Source organism: Misgurnus anguillicaudatus, chromosome 19 (assembly GCF_027580225.2).
Source record: "Misgurnus anguillicaudatus chromosome 19, ASM2758022v2, whole genome shotgun sequence".
Taxonomy (NCBI): domain Eukaryota; kingdom Metazoa; phylum Chordata; class Actinopteri; order Cypriniformes; family Cobitidae; genus Misgurnus; species Misgurnus anguillicaudatus.
In genome coordinates this window covers 49,740,609-49,758,333 of record NC_073355.2, presented here as the reverse complement: position 1 = coordinate 49,758,333, position 17,725 = coordinate 49,740,609, and the positions used below count along the sequence as shown (strand labels likewise).

Sequence of the window (17,725 nt, the reverse complement as noted above, 5' to 3'; positions counted from 1 at the left end):
AAAGTTTAATTATATGCACTGAATAAAAAATGAGCAAAGCCTTCATGGCTTCTCTATTTTTAGCAAAACATACTGGGGTACCTCATCCTCCGCAACACCATTCTCATATACCGCAATTATTTAATAGCAGTTGCGGTAAAGAGAACTTCTGTTTCGGAAATGAGAATTTAAGCATATTGTTTAATACTTTTAAATATCTCTTATGAATTTAATACAAATTTAAAATGTAATAACTGTTGATATTTTGCTTTATGATTCTTCATTGTAGACAATCAGCAAGTGAGAAAAAAGCTTAAGCAAAGGCCAGGTTGACAAAGTTCAGGGAGAAACTTTACAACAACCCAGAATGGCTCGAGGAGTACAGAAGGAAGGAGAGAAAGAGGTTAGGTTTGGAGATATTAATAGCAGGTGTATTTAGCAAAAAACACACTACAGTGTTAGGAAATGTACATGACACACACACACACACAACAAGTCTATAATATATTATGATTTGTACATACATTTTTTTCTTCCAATGTTGTGAGACATGCTAATTTAATGTAATGCTTTCTTTCCACTTTCAGGTATCAAAGACAACCTAGCGATGGCACGCCGGCACTGTGACAGAAAGGGGGTTGCCGCACAATTCATTAGGACTGTGCATTAACCCTTTCCGCCTCTGCTGTCTTCGCAGCATGTGGGTTGTGTTCGAGAGTGGGGGGGGCGTGTTGTAGACGCTTATGTGAGGACGGGCCCTGGGGAGAGCAACACAAAACCAACTGAAGAGAAAAATGCTCTGTTTTTGACAAAATAACAATCTTTATTACGTTTAACACACAAACATTTCAACATAAAGTCCCTGCGTCGCCCGCAACAGCCAGGGGGACATCCAACAAGACTCTCATTCTTTTCCGCCGCTCAGCGTTCTTTCCTTCACAGCACTCTCGTCAGGAACGCGGCTTCGGTCTTGGTCCATGAGACACAGGGTGGTGAGGTAGGAAGTGGCTCATAGCCTTAGAGCTTTTCACGGCTTCCGAGAAATGCTCCGTGATTGTGCCCACCGTGTCCCCACACAGGCCGGATAGAGAAACAGGCGTGACTGTGCATGAGCACCATGAGTGGTCTTCGTGGCCCTTATCGCCATAGTGTTCAATGCAGACAGAGCCTCTCCCGGCGTGGGTATGCTTTTTCGGACAGGTGTGCTGTCATGAGGCTTCACTACCCTCAAAGCTGTGCCACACCATCCAAGGACAAGGGGCAGAGGTGAGCAGCCACAGCGTCCTTGATGGGGGGAATACACAGGTAGCCTACCTAAGAAAAAAATGGGGGGAGGGGTAGCTTACGCTTTGGTGACTTTCCTCCGTGCGGCAGCGGGGCGGCCCGAGTGAAGAAAACAAAAGTCAAGCTTGCTTCTCTGGGAATCTTGTGAGGTGCTCCACTCAATCTCCAAGTCCTGCATGGCTTTAAAGAGAATGCGCACCAGTTCTTTGTAGAAGGAGGGCTGTGTGGCTGATGCACCACGTGGAGCCTGGTCCCAGTCTCCGTCCAACGCTGTCAGAGACATCTCATCTGTCTCCGCTGGAAACCCAAAGGAAACAGACATGGCAGCTCGCGGTTCAGGACACAGGCTCTCGGCGACAAACTGAAGTGGTGAGAGAGGGGAGGACGACCACCTGCGGCTCTTTGCCGGCAGTGGGACACTGCAGTTAGAAACATCCAAGGGCGATGTTGAGCCGGGTCCTGAGCACCTTTATCGGGAGATCCTCACAATAAGGGTCACCCTGAGCCTACAAATGCCGCCTTTGGGTGGAGAACCCCAAGCAGAGCACACAGAGCTCTTGTGAATTGGGTGGGTCCATCAGACCTCCGCACCACAAGCAGATTTGAGACATCCCGGAACATAGAGAGGGCTGCTTACATTTTAACCTAAATACAAGTTTGCTGCCTATGAAGTCTGTCCTAAAGCATTTCTCATTGTCATTGTCTCATAAGGCAGCGAGTCAACAAGTCAGCTGTCTAAGCTTTCGGACACAGCCTCTCTCTCTCTCGCGCATTAATGGAAACAGATACAGAATGATTAAAGGTCAGAAGACCAAATCAAATCCAGCAAGGAAATATTTTTCATCTTATTTACACAAATGTTTTGTGATATCCAGCTGACATTAGCTGGCCATTTCTCAATCCGATGGTTGCAGCCTTCAGAGCTTGCATTTGTAGGCAGCATATGTCATTAAGACCATCTTATTTCAGTATGTTAAATGCATAATGGGGACTTAAATATGACACAAAGGGATATTAATATAGGCCTTCCTGTTCTCATGTTTTTTCTATAATATTTTTTTCAAAGACTACACAATAAAACAGTTTTGAACTTGAACGCATGATGCTGTAAATATTATCAGTTTTTTCTACTTTATAATTTGTTTTTAACAAAATCTCAGGCTAGTATATGTATTCTCATTACCGAAATAAGTAACCTCATTTCCGAAACCTATGTATCATTACCGCAACAGATACTTATTAAATGTTAATTTCATTAATAGAAGCATAATACTTTTAATTTAAATGCATGTGCAGAATCTCCAAATTATGTTCTTTTGTCATGTCATTTTGAAAATGTGTCAGGTTTCTTCAAAATATAAAAAAAAAATAGTTGCAAATTGTGGAAGGTGTTGCGGTATATGAGCTAAATAAAACAAAATAAAAAAAAACGTTAAATTTAAGATAAATATTATTTCAGAAATTCACTTTACTGTGCATGACTATTAATAATCCATTTTTAAAAATGTGAAATTATAATATTATATTAGCTTTTCTAACAGTGTTGATGTTTTCTGACTGTTGCGGTAATGAGATTTTTTAGGACTTACTTTTGAAATTATGTTACAAAAAGTGTTAAATGATAAGTAAACTTTTTAAAATTAATGTTCCCATATACTCCAGACTTTGTTTCTAATGTCTGGTGGGAAAAAAGTAAATTTAAGCAATTTTAACATTTTCATGCTTGACATTTTTCAAACCAAGTTTTCGTGAGAATCACCCGGCTACTAAAACTGAGGCACTATTTAAATCACTGAGAAACTCAGAACGGGGTCATTGTCATAGTCATTGTCATAGTCATTTTACCAATGCAGGTGTATACACCCTATGACCAGTATTGTGTTTCAAGCTGTCTGACACAATTCTTTAATAAAATACTTTGAAGAGAATTTTACATCTCAACCGTCTCTGATTCTCCTGAAAAAATCCATGACACTTTTCTGGGAGAAGGATCGATTTACCTCAGACAAGCGTAGAGGAAGGAGCGCGGTGCATGTAATAACATCAAGTCACAATCACATGTAATAATACAAATAACTTTATCACTAGGAATATAAACAGATAGGATGGCTTTTAGTACTCACTATTAAGCCAGTGTTTTGCATGGAAGAGTTTCCGTGATAAAAGCATTGTTGACTCTGATGAGGACTACACTCCGCAGACAATACCGCTACCGCATCATCGACTCGAGGAAAAGCCACGTGATGTTTACTCTCGTTTGATTGCTTCGTTTATTCCTTTTTTGCCTTGTTTGCCTTTGCTGACTGGATATGCAGGTACTGTGAATTCTAAATGCACTTTCTCTGGCGTACTTTTGCTCTTCCTAGAGTGCCTCGTGCACGTTCAAATCAATCGGGTGTGCGCATGTGTGGGCAGATCCCATAGCAAAGGGTGGTGCCATGGTCGCAAGAGAGAGTGATATTCGTGCAAGCTAATCATTTGTTTTTTTCGTTCCGAATGGAAATAATTACCCGTGTTTAACACAGCCGTGAGAGGTCCACAGACACCCGAGTTCCACACTCTCCCCTTCAGAGCACCCACACTTAAACCATGCATTTGTATATAAAGACAGTTTACACAAATCTGTAAAAAAGTCCTTTTAGACAATTCCTGCCTACCCTGCCTTTAATACAATATCAGGGCAAATAACTTGCAATTATAATTTTTGCCCTTTAAAAAAATATATATATTTTTTTATGCATAATACAAGGACGGTTAGATGAAGGATCATTGATGGATGAATGTGTGAATATCTATCTATTATAGACAGATATATAAACAATATCCACCTTTAGTATAGACAGAATTTGATTGAATAATTTGTGTATAAACTTAATTTTCTAGCAGGTGTTACAACAAACCCTCCATTCACAATGAACCCCAACTGAGGTAACGTTTGCACTCCTGTCACTTCCGGTGTACGATAACGGTAGATCCAACAAACAAACTTTAAGGTGCAGTTTCCAGGACAGGGACATTGTGTATAAAACTATTAAATCTAACGCAAATATTTTTGAATGATATAGCCAAAGTAAAAAAAAGCCTTAGTTTATACCCCAGTCTCCCCTAATGTTAATATACCCTGCCGAAAAAAACAGCATACCAGCAAGACCAGCATATGCTGTGTTTTGGTGCTGGTTTACTAGTGAACACCACCTAACCAGCATCAAACCAGCATCAGCACCAGCTAAACCAGCATCAAACCAGCATTAGCACCAGCATTAGCACCAGCATCCCATGCTGGTCATACCAGCATATGTTGTGTTTTGGTGCTGGTATGCTGGCCCTTACGAAAATTAACCATGGTTTTACTACAGTTAAGACCAAAAAACCATGGTTACTGTAGTAAAACCATGGTAACCACAAAATAACCATGGTTTTGACAACCATGGTTAGTGTAGTAAATGGTTTTGCTCATAGTAATCAATTCACCAAAAAACATGGTTACTTTTACCACAATAAAACCATGGTTAATTTTCGTAAGGGGGTGACCACCAGCTATAAACCAGCATAGACCAGAATAATTCCCATGCTGGTCCATGCTGGTTTAATGCTGTTTTTTTCAGCATTGTAAATGTAAATAAGAACTAAAATAAGTAAATACAGATGCAGTTCTGAGGTAATTTTTAAGTTGTCTGAATAGCGCACATCTTCTGTTTTTAGTCCTCGATCTACACAGTACACTGGTTCATAATACATGTGTAAAAACATTTAATAATATTGGTATTAAACGTGCTGGACATTACCTCAAAGTACACAACTGTATGAGTCAGGAGATGTTTATGACGCTGTCCGGACAATGATCCCTGCTCCAGAGACAACAGTGAGTCCGGGTCAGATTTTCAACTTCATCTCACTGCTAACGGTTAGCGTATTAAGAAATCCTGTCTTCTGTTGACAAACCAATATAATAATCGAAGATGGCTCATTTATTTCAGTGCACAGCGAACATTTACACTGAAGACATCAGACTCTAGTGATGACCGATTCGCGAGGCTTCAAAACCTTTACGAATCTTTTGATTCGAATCTTCTTCTTTTGGAGTTTTATGGCGGTTAGCAAACCAACTTATGGTGCACTACCGCCACCTGCTGTACTGGACTGTTTAGCTTTTTACATACAAATTAAAGGTGTAAAGAGCAAACTTGACAAGAAATCAACGATCTTTGATGGCTCAACTGAGAACTGGTATCCTTCCCCTGGCCTTAGAAACAGGTTCACTCAAACTCCAGAAGAGGACAAACTTTGTAGACTGTGTGAGTTAGGAGAGGTTGAAAATGAAACTCATTTTGTGTTATATTGCCCACGGTAATTCCAAAAAGTTTTTAAGCCCATTTTGTTCCATTTCCTGAACTAGTGATATTTTTTTATTTTCATACTGTGTTACATAAAATATGCTTTATTGTCTCTGTTTGATTACAATGTTTGCATTTACCAGTTGCATACTTTCTTATTTTAAAAAGGGAATTATTTAGTCCAGAATTTCTGATTCGAAGATGTGAAATTATTATACCTTTTTTTCTGTTCTTAAATGCACTTCTTCCATTTCCAACATGTAGATAAATGCTATTAAGATGTCTGCTCTTGCTATCAATATTCCCCCTGCTGAAAAAAACAATAAAACCATTATAGAAAATTCTAATGGTTTCCATTAAAATACCAATAGGAACCATTAGCTTTTACCATTAAAACCACTACGCTGTAGTGTGTTTTGGGCCATATTCCATTAGAACAAATAAAATTCCCAATAAAACCAATATAATTTATGTGATGGTGTCTATTGGTTTTTAGCAGGGCCATGACCTCTTTTTTACTAAGAGCCACTTTTATGTCAACATCTGCGTGATTTAAAGCTTGCTTAGCTAGTTTGTCACCCCCTTCATTAGCTTCCACTCACACATAAGCAGGGACCCACAGAAACATAATAGGACTTTTATTACTATTTCTCAATAAACTTGCAAGAATATCATATGTATATTGCCTAGTTGATTTAAGTCCCCTTGCAAGGCTAGAAAGTGCTGCATTTGCTGCACATGGATCAGAACAGATGACTGCTAACCTTGGTTTACATCCTCCACCTAATGAAGTGCTACCAGAATGGCAATAAGTTCTGCTCTATACACAGACACATTATCAGTTATTCTTTTGCTGATATTACATTGAAATGTAGGGATATTCACTGCAGAAGCAGTTCTCGTAGAGGCGGGATCTTTAGAGCCATCTGTATACAGGTGCTGGTCATAGATAGTTGTAAAGGACTTGATGTTGATATCCCTTAATGCATACTTGAGGCACTTATGAGACTCTGTGGAATGGTCAATTGAGTAATAGCACCCTCTGCCACACTACTCCTCAGCCCTTTAATCTCCTGAAGTTGCTCCTTTCTCGTAACTCGGTGCATAAACCCTTGACATGACCTAACCTCAATCTCTAATGCCACAATTTCACCACAACGCGACCATATACACGCCAAACTGTTTGACTAAGGCCAGAGACCCCACTGTCGTCGTTAATGCAGATTCAGTGGCAAACGGTTCTGTATGGCATACTATTTGCCGCAATACACAAGACCACAATAAATGCCAAAATCTCATCCCAACCAGACCACACACGTTTATTATAAAATTAAAAAAAATTGTACATACAACATGAAGTAAACACAAGTAAAAAAATCTAGTTAAAGTACAAATGCAGTGATTCAGTGTTAAGATTCTATAGAAAATATATGTGATTTAAGTTATGAAACTTAACTTTAACATCAGTTAAAACTATAACAACAAATAACAGACTTCATATGAATAATAAAGAGACAGAAAAATGCCAGATATATATCCAAAGGGAATATTTCATGTTTGACCATCAGACACTGAAGGGCAGAGCAGCTGCACTGAGACAGCGGCAAATTTCAGAAGGACTTGCAGAGATGAATCTGCACTTGGCGGTGTACACGACACTGACTGCCCGCTGATCAACTTGAACTCACATATCCAAAATTGTCAGAGGAAATTTTAATATTAGGTTCTATCTTTACTAACTGACCACAGATTTGAAGTTCAGGAAAACTTGGCTGTCATAAGTTCACACAAGTCACTTCCTGATGTATCCTTGATCAAATGACTGAATCAAGAACACATCCGGGGTTGTTAAGTGTATTTGGCTTCATGCAAACTTGGAATTGGAGCAGTACTTGGGCCCGGACTGATGACGTTTCACAAGAACACAAGTACAGACATCTTGGCCTTTTGTGCGCATGTAGACATTTAGTAAAGATCCTCCAGACAGTTTTATTAATAAGATCTCAGCTGATTTCTAAATGTTGTTGCCATATCCACACTGTTGATACATGAATGGTTTCTATTGAGTGTGGACTCTCATGTGTGTGGTAAGGGTAGCTTTTGTTTTGAAACTCTTTTCACACTCATGGCATTTGTAAGGTCTCTCTCCAGTGTGAGTTCTTGTATGAATCTTAAGGTTTCCTTCAACAGAGAAACTCTTTCCACACTGCTGACATGTGTAAGGTTTCTCTCCAGTGTGAATTCTTGTATGAATCTTAAGGTTACTTTCAGCAGAGAAACTCTTTCCACACTGATGACAAGTGTAAGGTTTCTCTCCGGTGTGAATTCTCAAATGTCTGTTAAGAAAACTTGCAGTTGCAAAACTCTTTCCACACTGATGGCACACATGTGGTTTTTCTCCAGTGTGAATCATCATGTGTATCTTAAGTTCACCTGCAGTTATAAAACTCTTTCCACACTGATGGCACACATGTCGTTTCTCTCCAGTGTGAATCCTGATGTGTACTTTAAGGGTAGTATTTGTTCTGAAACTCTTTCCACACAGATGACATGTGAAAGGTTTCTCTCCAGTGTGAGACATCATGTGTCTCTTAAGTTTAGTTGTATCTGGGAAACTCTTGTTACAATGCTGGCACACGTGTGGCTTTTCCCCACTATGAGCTTTCTTGTGCCGGCAAAGGCTCGATTGAAAAGTGAAACTCTTTCCACACTGTTGACATGTGAAAGGTTTCTCCTCACTGTGAGTCCTCTTGTGATCTGTAAGTTGAGCTTTTCTTCTAAAACTCTTTCCACATTGTTGACATGTGAAAGGTTTCTCTTCACTGTGAGTCCTCTTGTGATCTGCAGGGCGTTCATCTTCACTGAAACTATTTTCACACTTTATGTCTTCTGTCTTCAGAGTTTCTTTCTGTGAAACATTATGGTTTATTTTTACAATCTGATGTTTCTCATCCACTTCAGCTTGACTCTCCTCTTTCACTTCCATCATATCTAAAATGAAGACAGTAAATAGTTCATATTCATGAATCAGAGTAATAAAACACATTTGAGATGTCATGTATTCATGTTATTTTTAATGTGAAGTACATTATGTCATTTCTATTGTCAATTTCTGCTCTTGTAGTTTAAATCTTGTGCTGTGTTCAAAACCCTATAACACTTCTGGTGTTTCGCATATCCAGGCATGCAAACGGGCATGGGTAAAAAAGGTGAAAAGGTGAAACAGCTAAATAACCCACTATTCAAAAAGAAAATATAAAATCGTATTATATCACCCTCTTTAATGTACACTTGAGAGGGTCTGTAATCAGATGACAGGTGTCGGTGATCATTCTGTGTAGTGATCAGCCCTGCTGCTATTGGTGCTTATGGTTATTATGCCCTCATTGGGGGGCTGAACCTCACTATGTAGATAGTCTACTTTAATGTTTTAAGGTGTAGCAGACGATTTTCTCAAATTTTAGAAAAGAACTGCCTTCTCCGCTTTTTAAAAAAATGCAATTGCGTAACACTCAATAGTCTTGACGATCCACCCGGAAAAAGAAAATCCTCCTAACTTTAACTAGGAAGTTTGCTTTAAATTGCTTTTATTCTGTACAGTATGGCACAGAGTCATTATCAAATCTGAGTCGTTAAACCAAAACGACAAAACTTTGTGTGAACTCGTGTAAATGATGCATGCATCTAATGCATTTACTCAACATGAATGACAATAGCCTATTTCATGTGCCTTGTTAATGGGCGCTTTGCATTTAAATCAGACAGTGCTTGTTTAGACATCACAATGTGCATCTATTCCTTTTCTCTTTTCTGTTTGAGACATTAGAAGACCCTGGTTATATACTATTTTCTTTTTGGCAGGTAATTTTTGACTGGGAACATCACAATTGCTACAAGGTGGGGAAATACATTTAAAAAGGCAACAAAAACAATCTTATATTGCGATTGTTATAGTTCATATAGTAATTTCAGTCCAAGGCAATAACATTAAAGGGACATTGTGTAGGAATTTCTCTCATCTTACGGTGAAATTGAATATTGCATGCAAACAAAAGGGCTTTGCCGCTTTTCACAATGCGTTTAACCCTGGGTTATCTTTGTTGTAAACCCTGCTTTTAACCCTGGGTTAAGGATCATTTCACACTTGTAATTTAGAAGCAGGGTCATCACCACTTGGAAGCAGGTTTAGCAGCGCTTTTGTGGGGTTAACCCCGCATTGTGGTGCCAAACGTATGCAGTGTGATACAAAGGAGCGTTAGAATGTTATGACACTAATTAAACACAGCTGAAGTAGCTATTCAAGGTGATCAGGGTTGCTTGATAATTACAGACAGGTGTGTTGGAGCTGGGTTGGAGACTCCTGACCCAGGGATTAGGAATGCACAGCTTGAAACGTCAAATTATGAATACCAAGGGTTATCTCTTAACCCCTGGTTAAGTTTGAACAGTGTGAAACATGAAAAAAATAACAACCCATGATTCCATTAACCCTGGTTTTAGAATAACCCAGGGTTAACAATTTCAGGTGTGAAAAGCCCTAAAGAGTAATCTTTAGTGCAGGGGTCGGCAAGTAACTTTGGCCGCGGGCCAATATTTTTTTAGCCAGTAGATGGCGGGCCAACTGTTGTTGGCACACTTACGTCTTATTTTGAATTAGCCTAGTATAGGCTATCTGATCTTTTGTCAAGAAACATTGTCTTTATTTCCTATTTAAAAGACGAAAGACGGCATTAAAAATTGCTAAAAACATGGTAATGGGTCTGTGTATCATTCGTTCGATCGTTTTTTTTTTTTCAAATTAAAAACAAAAATGAAAAAATTAACCACCACGGGTTTTCTGATTGTGTGCTCAGATAAAAAAATTAATTACTGGATTAGACATTTTTTTTTATTTAACTCCTTTATAGGCATAATATATCAATGAAATCATTTTAAACAGATCAAGTACTATAGTGGTAATATTACAGGCATTTATGCTCTCATGAAATACTCTTACAGTCCGACTTTTGAACTATTCCTTTTTTATTAATATTTATCCGGGACACATACACACCTAAGGTTTAAGGAGGTCTCCGCTGGACTGTTTTTTGTCCAGCTCCGACAAGGTTCTATTCATACATTCATACACTTTGTGTTCACCCGCTTTATTTCCCGACCTGACGGGTCCGCAAAACTTAACGTCACGTTTCGTTTCCAGAATCTCACATTCAAATGTCTCTAACGAAAAGAGACAGATAATTTTAAATGTTATACAAAAATTGTGTTCGTGCCAATAAAAATATTATTTTAACATTGTATTCATTGTATTTATAATGAAATATAAATAATAAATTAAATAGGACAAAGCCTCTCACTCAAATTTCTCACCATCATAAACCGAGTTGGTTGCGGAGTTGCTGTTCAAATTGCTGAACATCATCCTTTGCCAAATTTATAACGTTTTAAACGGAGGTAAAGATCAAAGAACTATGCGTTAGGAAAATTAATAATGGCTTTATTTTAATAGACATGTAAAACCATATTTTGGCGGATTACTTTCATTTTTTTAACAAATTTACCTGCCCATTTAGTCTTAATAATTAACGGTAAACGAACTTGACTTGCTGTTCTCGAAGGCAGGTCGAACCTTAGGTCGGGCTCGAGCCCCAAGTTCAAGTAGCAGAAAACAACAGTATTCCTTTCAAATCTACTTTAAAAGTGTATTAGTTAAAATATTATTGCAGTAAAAGAGTTTATTTTTATCATATTTTGTAGTGGTTTGGTTTCTAAAAGCCAGCAATTACTTTTCAGTAATTTGCAATGTCACGGAGTTTAACGTCTTCACGTGTGATGAATTGACATGATTTACGAGGTAAATTTGCAAATGATTCATGAAGTCATACCTCTGCAATTATTTGATTGATTGTGTTGTAGAAGTATGCTCAAACTCTAATGACAGTTATGATCGCGGATGCGCTGGTAGAGAAAGAGAACGAGAAAAAGCGGCCCGTTAAGATAGCTATTATATGCATTTTTTTCAGGACATTCTTGCTATTTGTCAGTGTGTTATACGCGAATAAATAATAATGAAAAAAGTTCAAAAGTTGGACTGTAAGCGAATGAGACTTACAGGAAAGCATGCTATTCAAACCCTTATTAAAACCCTTATTAAAATGTAATCTGTTAGTACCTGATCTGTTTAAATATATTTGGTATATGTCTGCTAGGGTGTTCAATTAAAATTTGTCCGAACCCGTTTTCATTCATTTTTTTTTTTTTGATCTGAGCGCACATTCAGAAAACGAGTCGTTTGATTTTAGTTCAGGAAATAAATAATAGAAAAACAAGTCGTTTTTCTTTATTTTCTTTTTGGTTTTGATTTGAAAAAACGAATGAAAGAATGATACACGGGGCCATTTTTGTAAACTGTTATTGTAAAATAAAAAAGTCTGATTAAAAAAAAATTAAAAAAACGGACTTCAAATTAATCCGGCGGGCCAGAAAATATTGCTGGCGGGCCACTTTTGGCCCGCGGGCCGCCTGTTGCCGACCCCTGCTTTAGTGCCTCGCGTTTTCAAATGGGAATTTTCAAATCGCAACTACGATAGCCGTTATGTATCAAAAGGTTATTACATCATGTCTTCATTTGCATCCGAGATGCTAGATCGGTCAAATGCTTAATCAAAATGGATTCCGATCAAACTTCTAAACTACAAAACATCTCACAACCTTGTTTTAACCGTGGAGTCACAGTTAACTCGCTTCATTCGCGCATTAAATTCTAGTCATCAGGATTTTCACACGGAAATTCGCGTCATGGGAGGAGCTTCTGCGACTCTGCTAGCTTTCTGTGATCACGTCACTACTAGATCAAGCTCCTGATTGGTTGACGTGGCATGTTTTTCCGCCAAAGTTCGAATTTTTCAACTCGCGCGTTTCTCGGGCAACGCTAAATTTGTGCGAACATTTTAGTTTTCACATTGACGTAACATTGAAATCACTCGCGCTTGACGCCTCTACCGCAGCTGGTCTGAACGCAGCATTAGGTCTTCTCCGCTTTACACTTTACGCAATAGCCAACCCATCCCCCATTCGCGGGTAGAGATTGTCGTCAATACACCTGGGTTTGCATCAAGAGCTCTCTTAGCATGAATAAGAAAAAAAGAAATGTTCCTTTTAGACTAGAGATGCACCGGTTGACGGGCCATAAATCAGAACCGGCCGTTTTTTTTTTCCGGCCGATTTTTTCGGAAGTGCACCCGCATGCACAGACTACATTTTTAATCATTCGCAAACATGTCTTTTCTGTTAAAAAGCTGTGCAAGTTGCAATGTCTGCAAAGGTCAAGTTAATCGTGGAGAAACAAAAGTACTCAAGTCTCACGCATTCACTGTGAGATACATGCATTTCAGTCAGTTTACACACTCACACATTGTCTTTCTAAGAGACTGATAACTTTTCCTGCTATATACAATTAATGGATGAGGCGCAGGGAAGTTCTCTGTCGAGTTCATAGCTGTCTCGAGGTTTTCTCACGCTTCTCTGATGTCATTCAGAGAGCAAGACCTTCAACCCTCACTCAACCATCCATGTCATGGTCTCATTTAACAACTTATGTTTGTATTGAATGTAGCCTACTGCACAGTTACTGCTGTCAATTTTAGATGGTTACATTTATTGATAGCCAAAACAACGTTTAGTCTGTTAAATACCAAATAAACAGCTTGTTTATGTATACTTTCTTGTTTGATGGTTGATAAGAAAAAAATTGGATCGGAATCGGCCAATTTGCTTGTAAAAAAAAAAATTGGTATAAAATCAGCCATGAAAAATCCAGATTGTGCATCCCTACTTTAGACAAAAATTATATTACAGCTTGATGGCAGGCGTAAGACATCATGAAAAAGTGCCTCTCACTTTTTATATCTGGTTTTAGTCATGTGACGTTGGCTCTGAAGGAAAACGCGTTGTGGATTAGCTAGACAGGTAGGCTAGTGCTTTATGTCCCTCTCTCTGCGACTTATAGTTTGGCCCGGGGCAAGTGTGAGAGATGGTCGGGCCAGTTAAAACTATTGTCACTTGCCCGATCGGGCCAGTGCTTCACCCTTTGCCACTAAAATATATTTTTTTCAATATATATATTATTTAACATCTTGGAAGCAGACATTTACTTGGGTGAAATACAACATAAGAAACGATGCAATATTTTGCAAATTTTGCTGTCAGTTTTCAGATAAAGCAGAAAAGTTGGGAGCCTTTTTTCGTTGGAACATGTCTGTTGTATATGTATACAATTATATTTGACTTTTGAATTATTATAAAAAAAAATTGCCAGTATAAAAAATTGTTTGCAGTGAGCCCTGCCTTTAACTTGGCACTCTTCCCAATCGTCAGAAAGAGCATAAAGACAAAAGGTTAATGTCTTAGCCACCTGGGCTGCCTGACTTTATTGTTGAATGTCATAATCTTTACCTCAAGATGTAAAAACACAATGTATATCACTTTTTCAGTTTATATACCATTACATTGGAACCTTGATATAACATTGTATACATTTGTAATCCTACACATGGATCAATTCCCAGAAATCACAGTCATTCAATCCACTGAAGGTTGCTTTGGATAAAATTATTTACCTGATGTTTCAATCTAATTCTACTGAATCTATTATAGATGTAGAAAGTTATGATCTCATGGATTTTAGTTTATTTTCCACTCATGTTTCCCAATGACAATGTTCAGTTTTTCTGAATTAACTACAAACACTTAATCCATTAAATTAAAGTTTTATTATTCATCAACCATCAAGGATGAAGATTAAAAAATAGACACCAACCTATTTGTTGCTCAGTATCTTCATCCTTTATTCTGCATGGTTGTGGATCTCTCATCTTCTCAAGCTCCTCTTTCACCAGCATCAACATTATGTCATGAAGATTTCAGTTGTCACACATGGAGTGATTTCTCTGTGTGTTTGACTCCAGCATTTATTGGTGGATTGTTGTAGGAGGAGCTTCACTGAAGATCTCAATCACTTTCACTCTATGGGTGAACTAGAAATGAAAGAAGAGACATTAAAACATTTAATGTCAGTAAAACATTCACCATCTGTTTCAGACTGTTTAATGTTTCATGTTTTCTCAAGCAATAATTACAGAATCTGAATCTATGTTTGGTGTAGACCTGGGGGATTTTCCCTTTTTTAATTAATTTGAATAATTATTTCATTTTTTTTTAATCGAGCGATCAAGGTTTTAAATAGAAGTTAGTTACACATGTCAAAGTGAAATAAATCAGACATCATCTGATTATTGCAGCAGGGTTTTCCTGCATTGAAAATGAATCAGGACCCACCCAGATTACAAAAACATTATTTTATTTATTTTATTTGATCTGTAGATGCTGTGGGATAAATAGAGCACCACTGTCTATCTCCCTCCCCCTTTTAAGCTCTCTGTTGCTCAGTTTTATTCTTCAAAAGCAACAGACAAAAGTACAGATGACTGAACACATGACCTAAACCTAACATAATACTTACCTGAATTATGGCTGCATGTGAAACATGTCTGCACTGGCGGTGAGCTTAGCCTGAATGAAATGATATGGCCAGAGGAAACAAAAGAGAAAATATATCTTAATACTAACAAAATCACTGACAAAAATCTTATAAAATGTCTAATAGGTTTGCTATAAGGGGCGAAACGATTATTTAAAAAAAAGGAAAAACTTCAGTTAAGCGCGGAGCGGAGTGTACACAGTACTGCGTCCCAAACCGGATAATTCCATACTATATAGTAGGCAAAGAGCACGAGAAGTAGTGCTTTTCGCCTACCATATAGTATGGAAGTATGCGGTTTGGAACGGAGCGTCGGTCTCTCTCGCGCGCTGTTGCTTGCAGAGTTCGGCGCCTACAGGGCGGAGAAAAGATTTAAAAAACAGCAAAGGTAGAGGAAAACCACTGCTGAGTCCCAGGGGGGCAGGGTTTCATATTTTATTGAAACAGCCCTGGGAACCGCCATTAGCTAGCGGACCCCCACCTGCTGTTAGCATTCCATTGACTCCCATTCCTTTTGGCGTCACTTTGACAGCGAATAACTTTACATCTGAGGCGTTTAAAGACTCAGTTTGTGCATCAATTATTTCTAAAGGAACACGAAAATGTAGAAAAGGCTCCATTACCTTGTATCTTACGTTATGGCCCAGTAGAAGCAGTTTTAGTAAAACTATGCTAACGATTGCGTCATAACCACGCGACTCTCTGTCGCACAGTAGAGAAATTACCGTATGGACAGAAGGAGCAGCGCATGTAAAATATGGCGTAGGCCTACTGGTAGGGTTGCCCATAGATATGTATAAAGGCTAGATGGCTCAAGGCGGAGTCCCTAACGGCATCACCTGGAGGCCATCCTACGACAGGGCGCTCGCTCACTCGTAGCATTGAGTTTAATGGTGCAGGTACTTTTAAATGACCATAACTTGCTCAATTTTCTACCGATTTTCAAACGGTTTGGATTTTTACAAACGTTATTAACGTGGCTATAATTCTGGATGCTTTAACATGTTTCATGAATTTATTTTTTATTTTTAGTATAGGTATGCAGTGTCATAGGTACATCTTTGACGTTTATAACAAACCAAACCGTTTGAAAATCGGTAAAAAATTAAGCAAGTTATGGTCATTTAAAAATACCTGCATCATTAAAACTCAATGCTACGAGTGAGCGAGCGCCCTGTCGTAAGATGGCCGCCAAAATGCGGACGTTGCACTCCATTGGCCAGCAGCGCGGACGAGCCATCTAGCCTTTATACATATCTATGGGGTTGCCACCCATGTCTGATAAAAAACCTGGACATATAGATGACCCGGCCAATTGGTTTGCTCACAAGCCCCCCCCCCAATAGCATAATATTTCTATAGGCCTATGCAATTATTGCAAAACTTTACAATTCTCTTTGTTTTCAATTCTTATTTGTTAACATTAGTTAATGTATTAACTAACATGAACTAACCGTGAGCAGTACATTTGTTACTGTATTTGTTAATCTTTGATAACTTTAGTAAATAAAACTGTTCATGGTTTAAATAAATGTATTATTAACATTAACAAAGATAAAAAATGCTTTATGTTATAAGTGCAATTTATTATTAGTTCATGTGTTAACTAATGAACCTTATTGTAAAGTGTTACCCAAGTATTTGTTCATTATGTATGTAAATCATGTTTACAATTTATTAAAGCTGCTTATACTATTTATGTAAACTGTTTTTATTTATATTCCATTGCAACTTTAAACAGGTCTAAATAGCAACTAGCAAATATGCACATGAAATTAAACTTGTTGAACTCACCTCAACATGTATTTTACAATCATTTAACCCGCCATGGGAAAAGCTGAAGTCACTGTTACAAACTCTACACCATGCAAGATTTTAACTCTTTTAAGACATGGATACACTTTCGTGTAGTCTGGTGTAAAATGTGTCTAATATTTTCGCTTTTGGGACACTCTCCCTCTGCCATGGCGCTCCTGTTTCTAGATACACTGATTAGTTTGCTTCGGGAGAAGAGATAAAAGCCCGCCCACACTGACAATTGATTGGTTGATGTCCTGAAACAGGCCAATCAGGAAGCTCTCTGTCTTACATGCGCTAAATGAGGCAAACACACACACAGACGCAAGGTCTCCCTCTCTGCCGTGCGCACGCTAAATTTCATATTCACATAGCGTTTCGAAAACCGGGACATTCAGTGTCCCGGGAGAGTTGATAAATTTCCCAGGACAGGTTATTAAAAAGAAGGACAATCCCGGTAAAACCGGGACAGGTGGCAACCCTACCTACTGGCGTTAAACTTTAAAATAAATAAATACTATGCAAAATGACAGTAATTAATCAGAATATATACTTAATACAAAACGTTCTCCTGTTTACGCTCGCCGTTTCTGCGAGATTCGGTGGGTGATTCAGTTTTCTTGGCACAGCTATTAGAAGACTTACAATTGTCAGACACGTCACCAAGCTCAGTTTGAGTCTGCGCAGAACGCTTGACCCCCTGGAAGTGTGAACTTCTAATTGGCTTCACTTGTCTCCGTTGAATCCAACGGGGTCGCTGTGTCCATTTCATGTGCAGTGTGTAACAAAAGCTACT

At 38.4% G+C, this 17,725-nt stretch overlaps 1 protein-coding gene and 1 pseudogene across 1 annotated transcript in view; both read right to left on the bottom strand.

Annotated features, from left to right (window-relative positions):
• The window catches only part of LOC141350776 (uncharacterized), a 381,966-nt pseudogene that overhangs the window by 204,845 nt on the left and 159,396 nt on the right, over positions 1-17,725 (bottom strand).
• Positions 6,411-17,725, bottom strand: part of LOC141350792 (uncharacterized) — a 33,047-nt gene continuing 21,732 nt past the window's right edge. Inside the window, exon 2 of the mRNA XM_073856619.1 lies at positions 6,411-8,366. Within this exon, the coding sequence (XP_073712720.1) occupies positions 7,657-8,366 (710 nt within the window). The 3' untranslated portion in view covers positions 6,411-7,656. The remainder of the gene's footprint in view (positions 8,367-17,725) is intronic.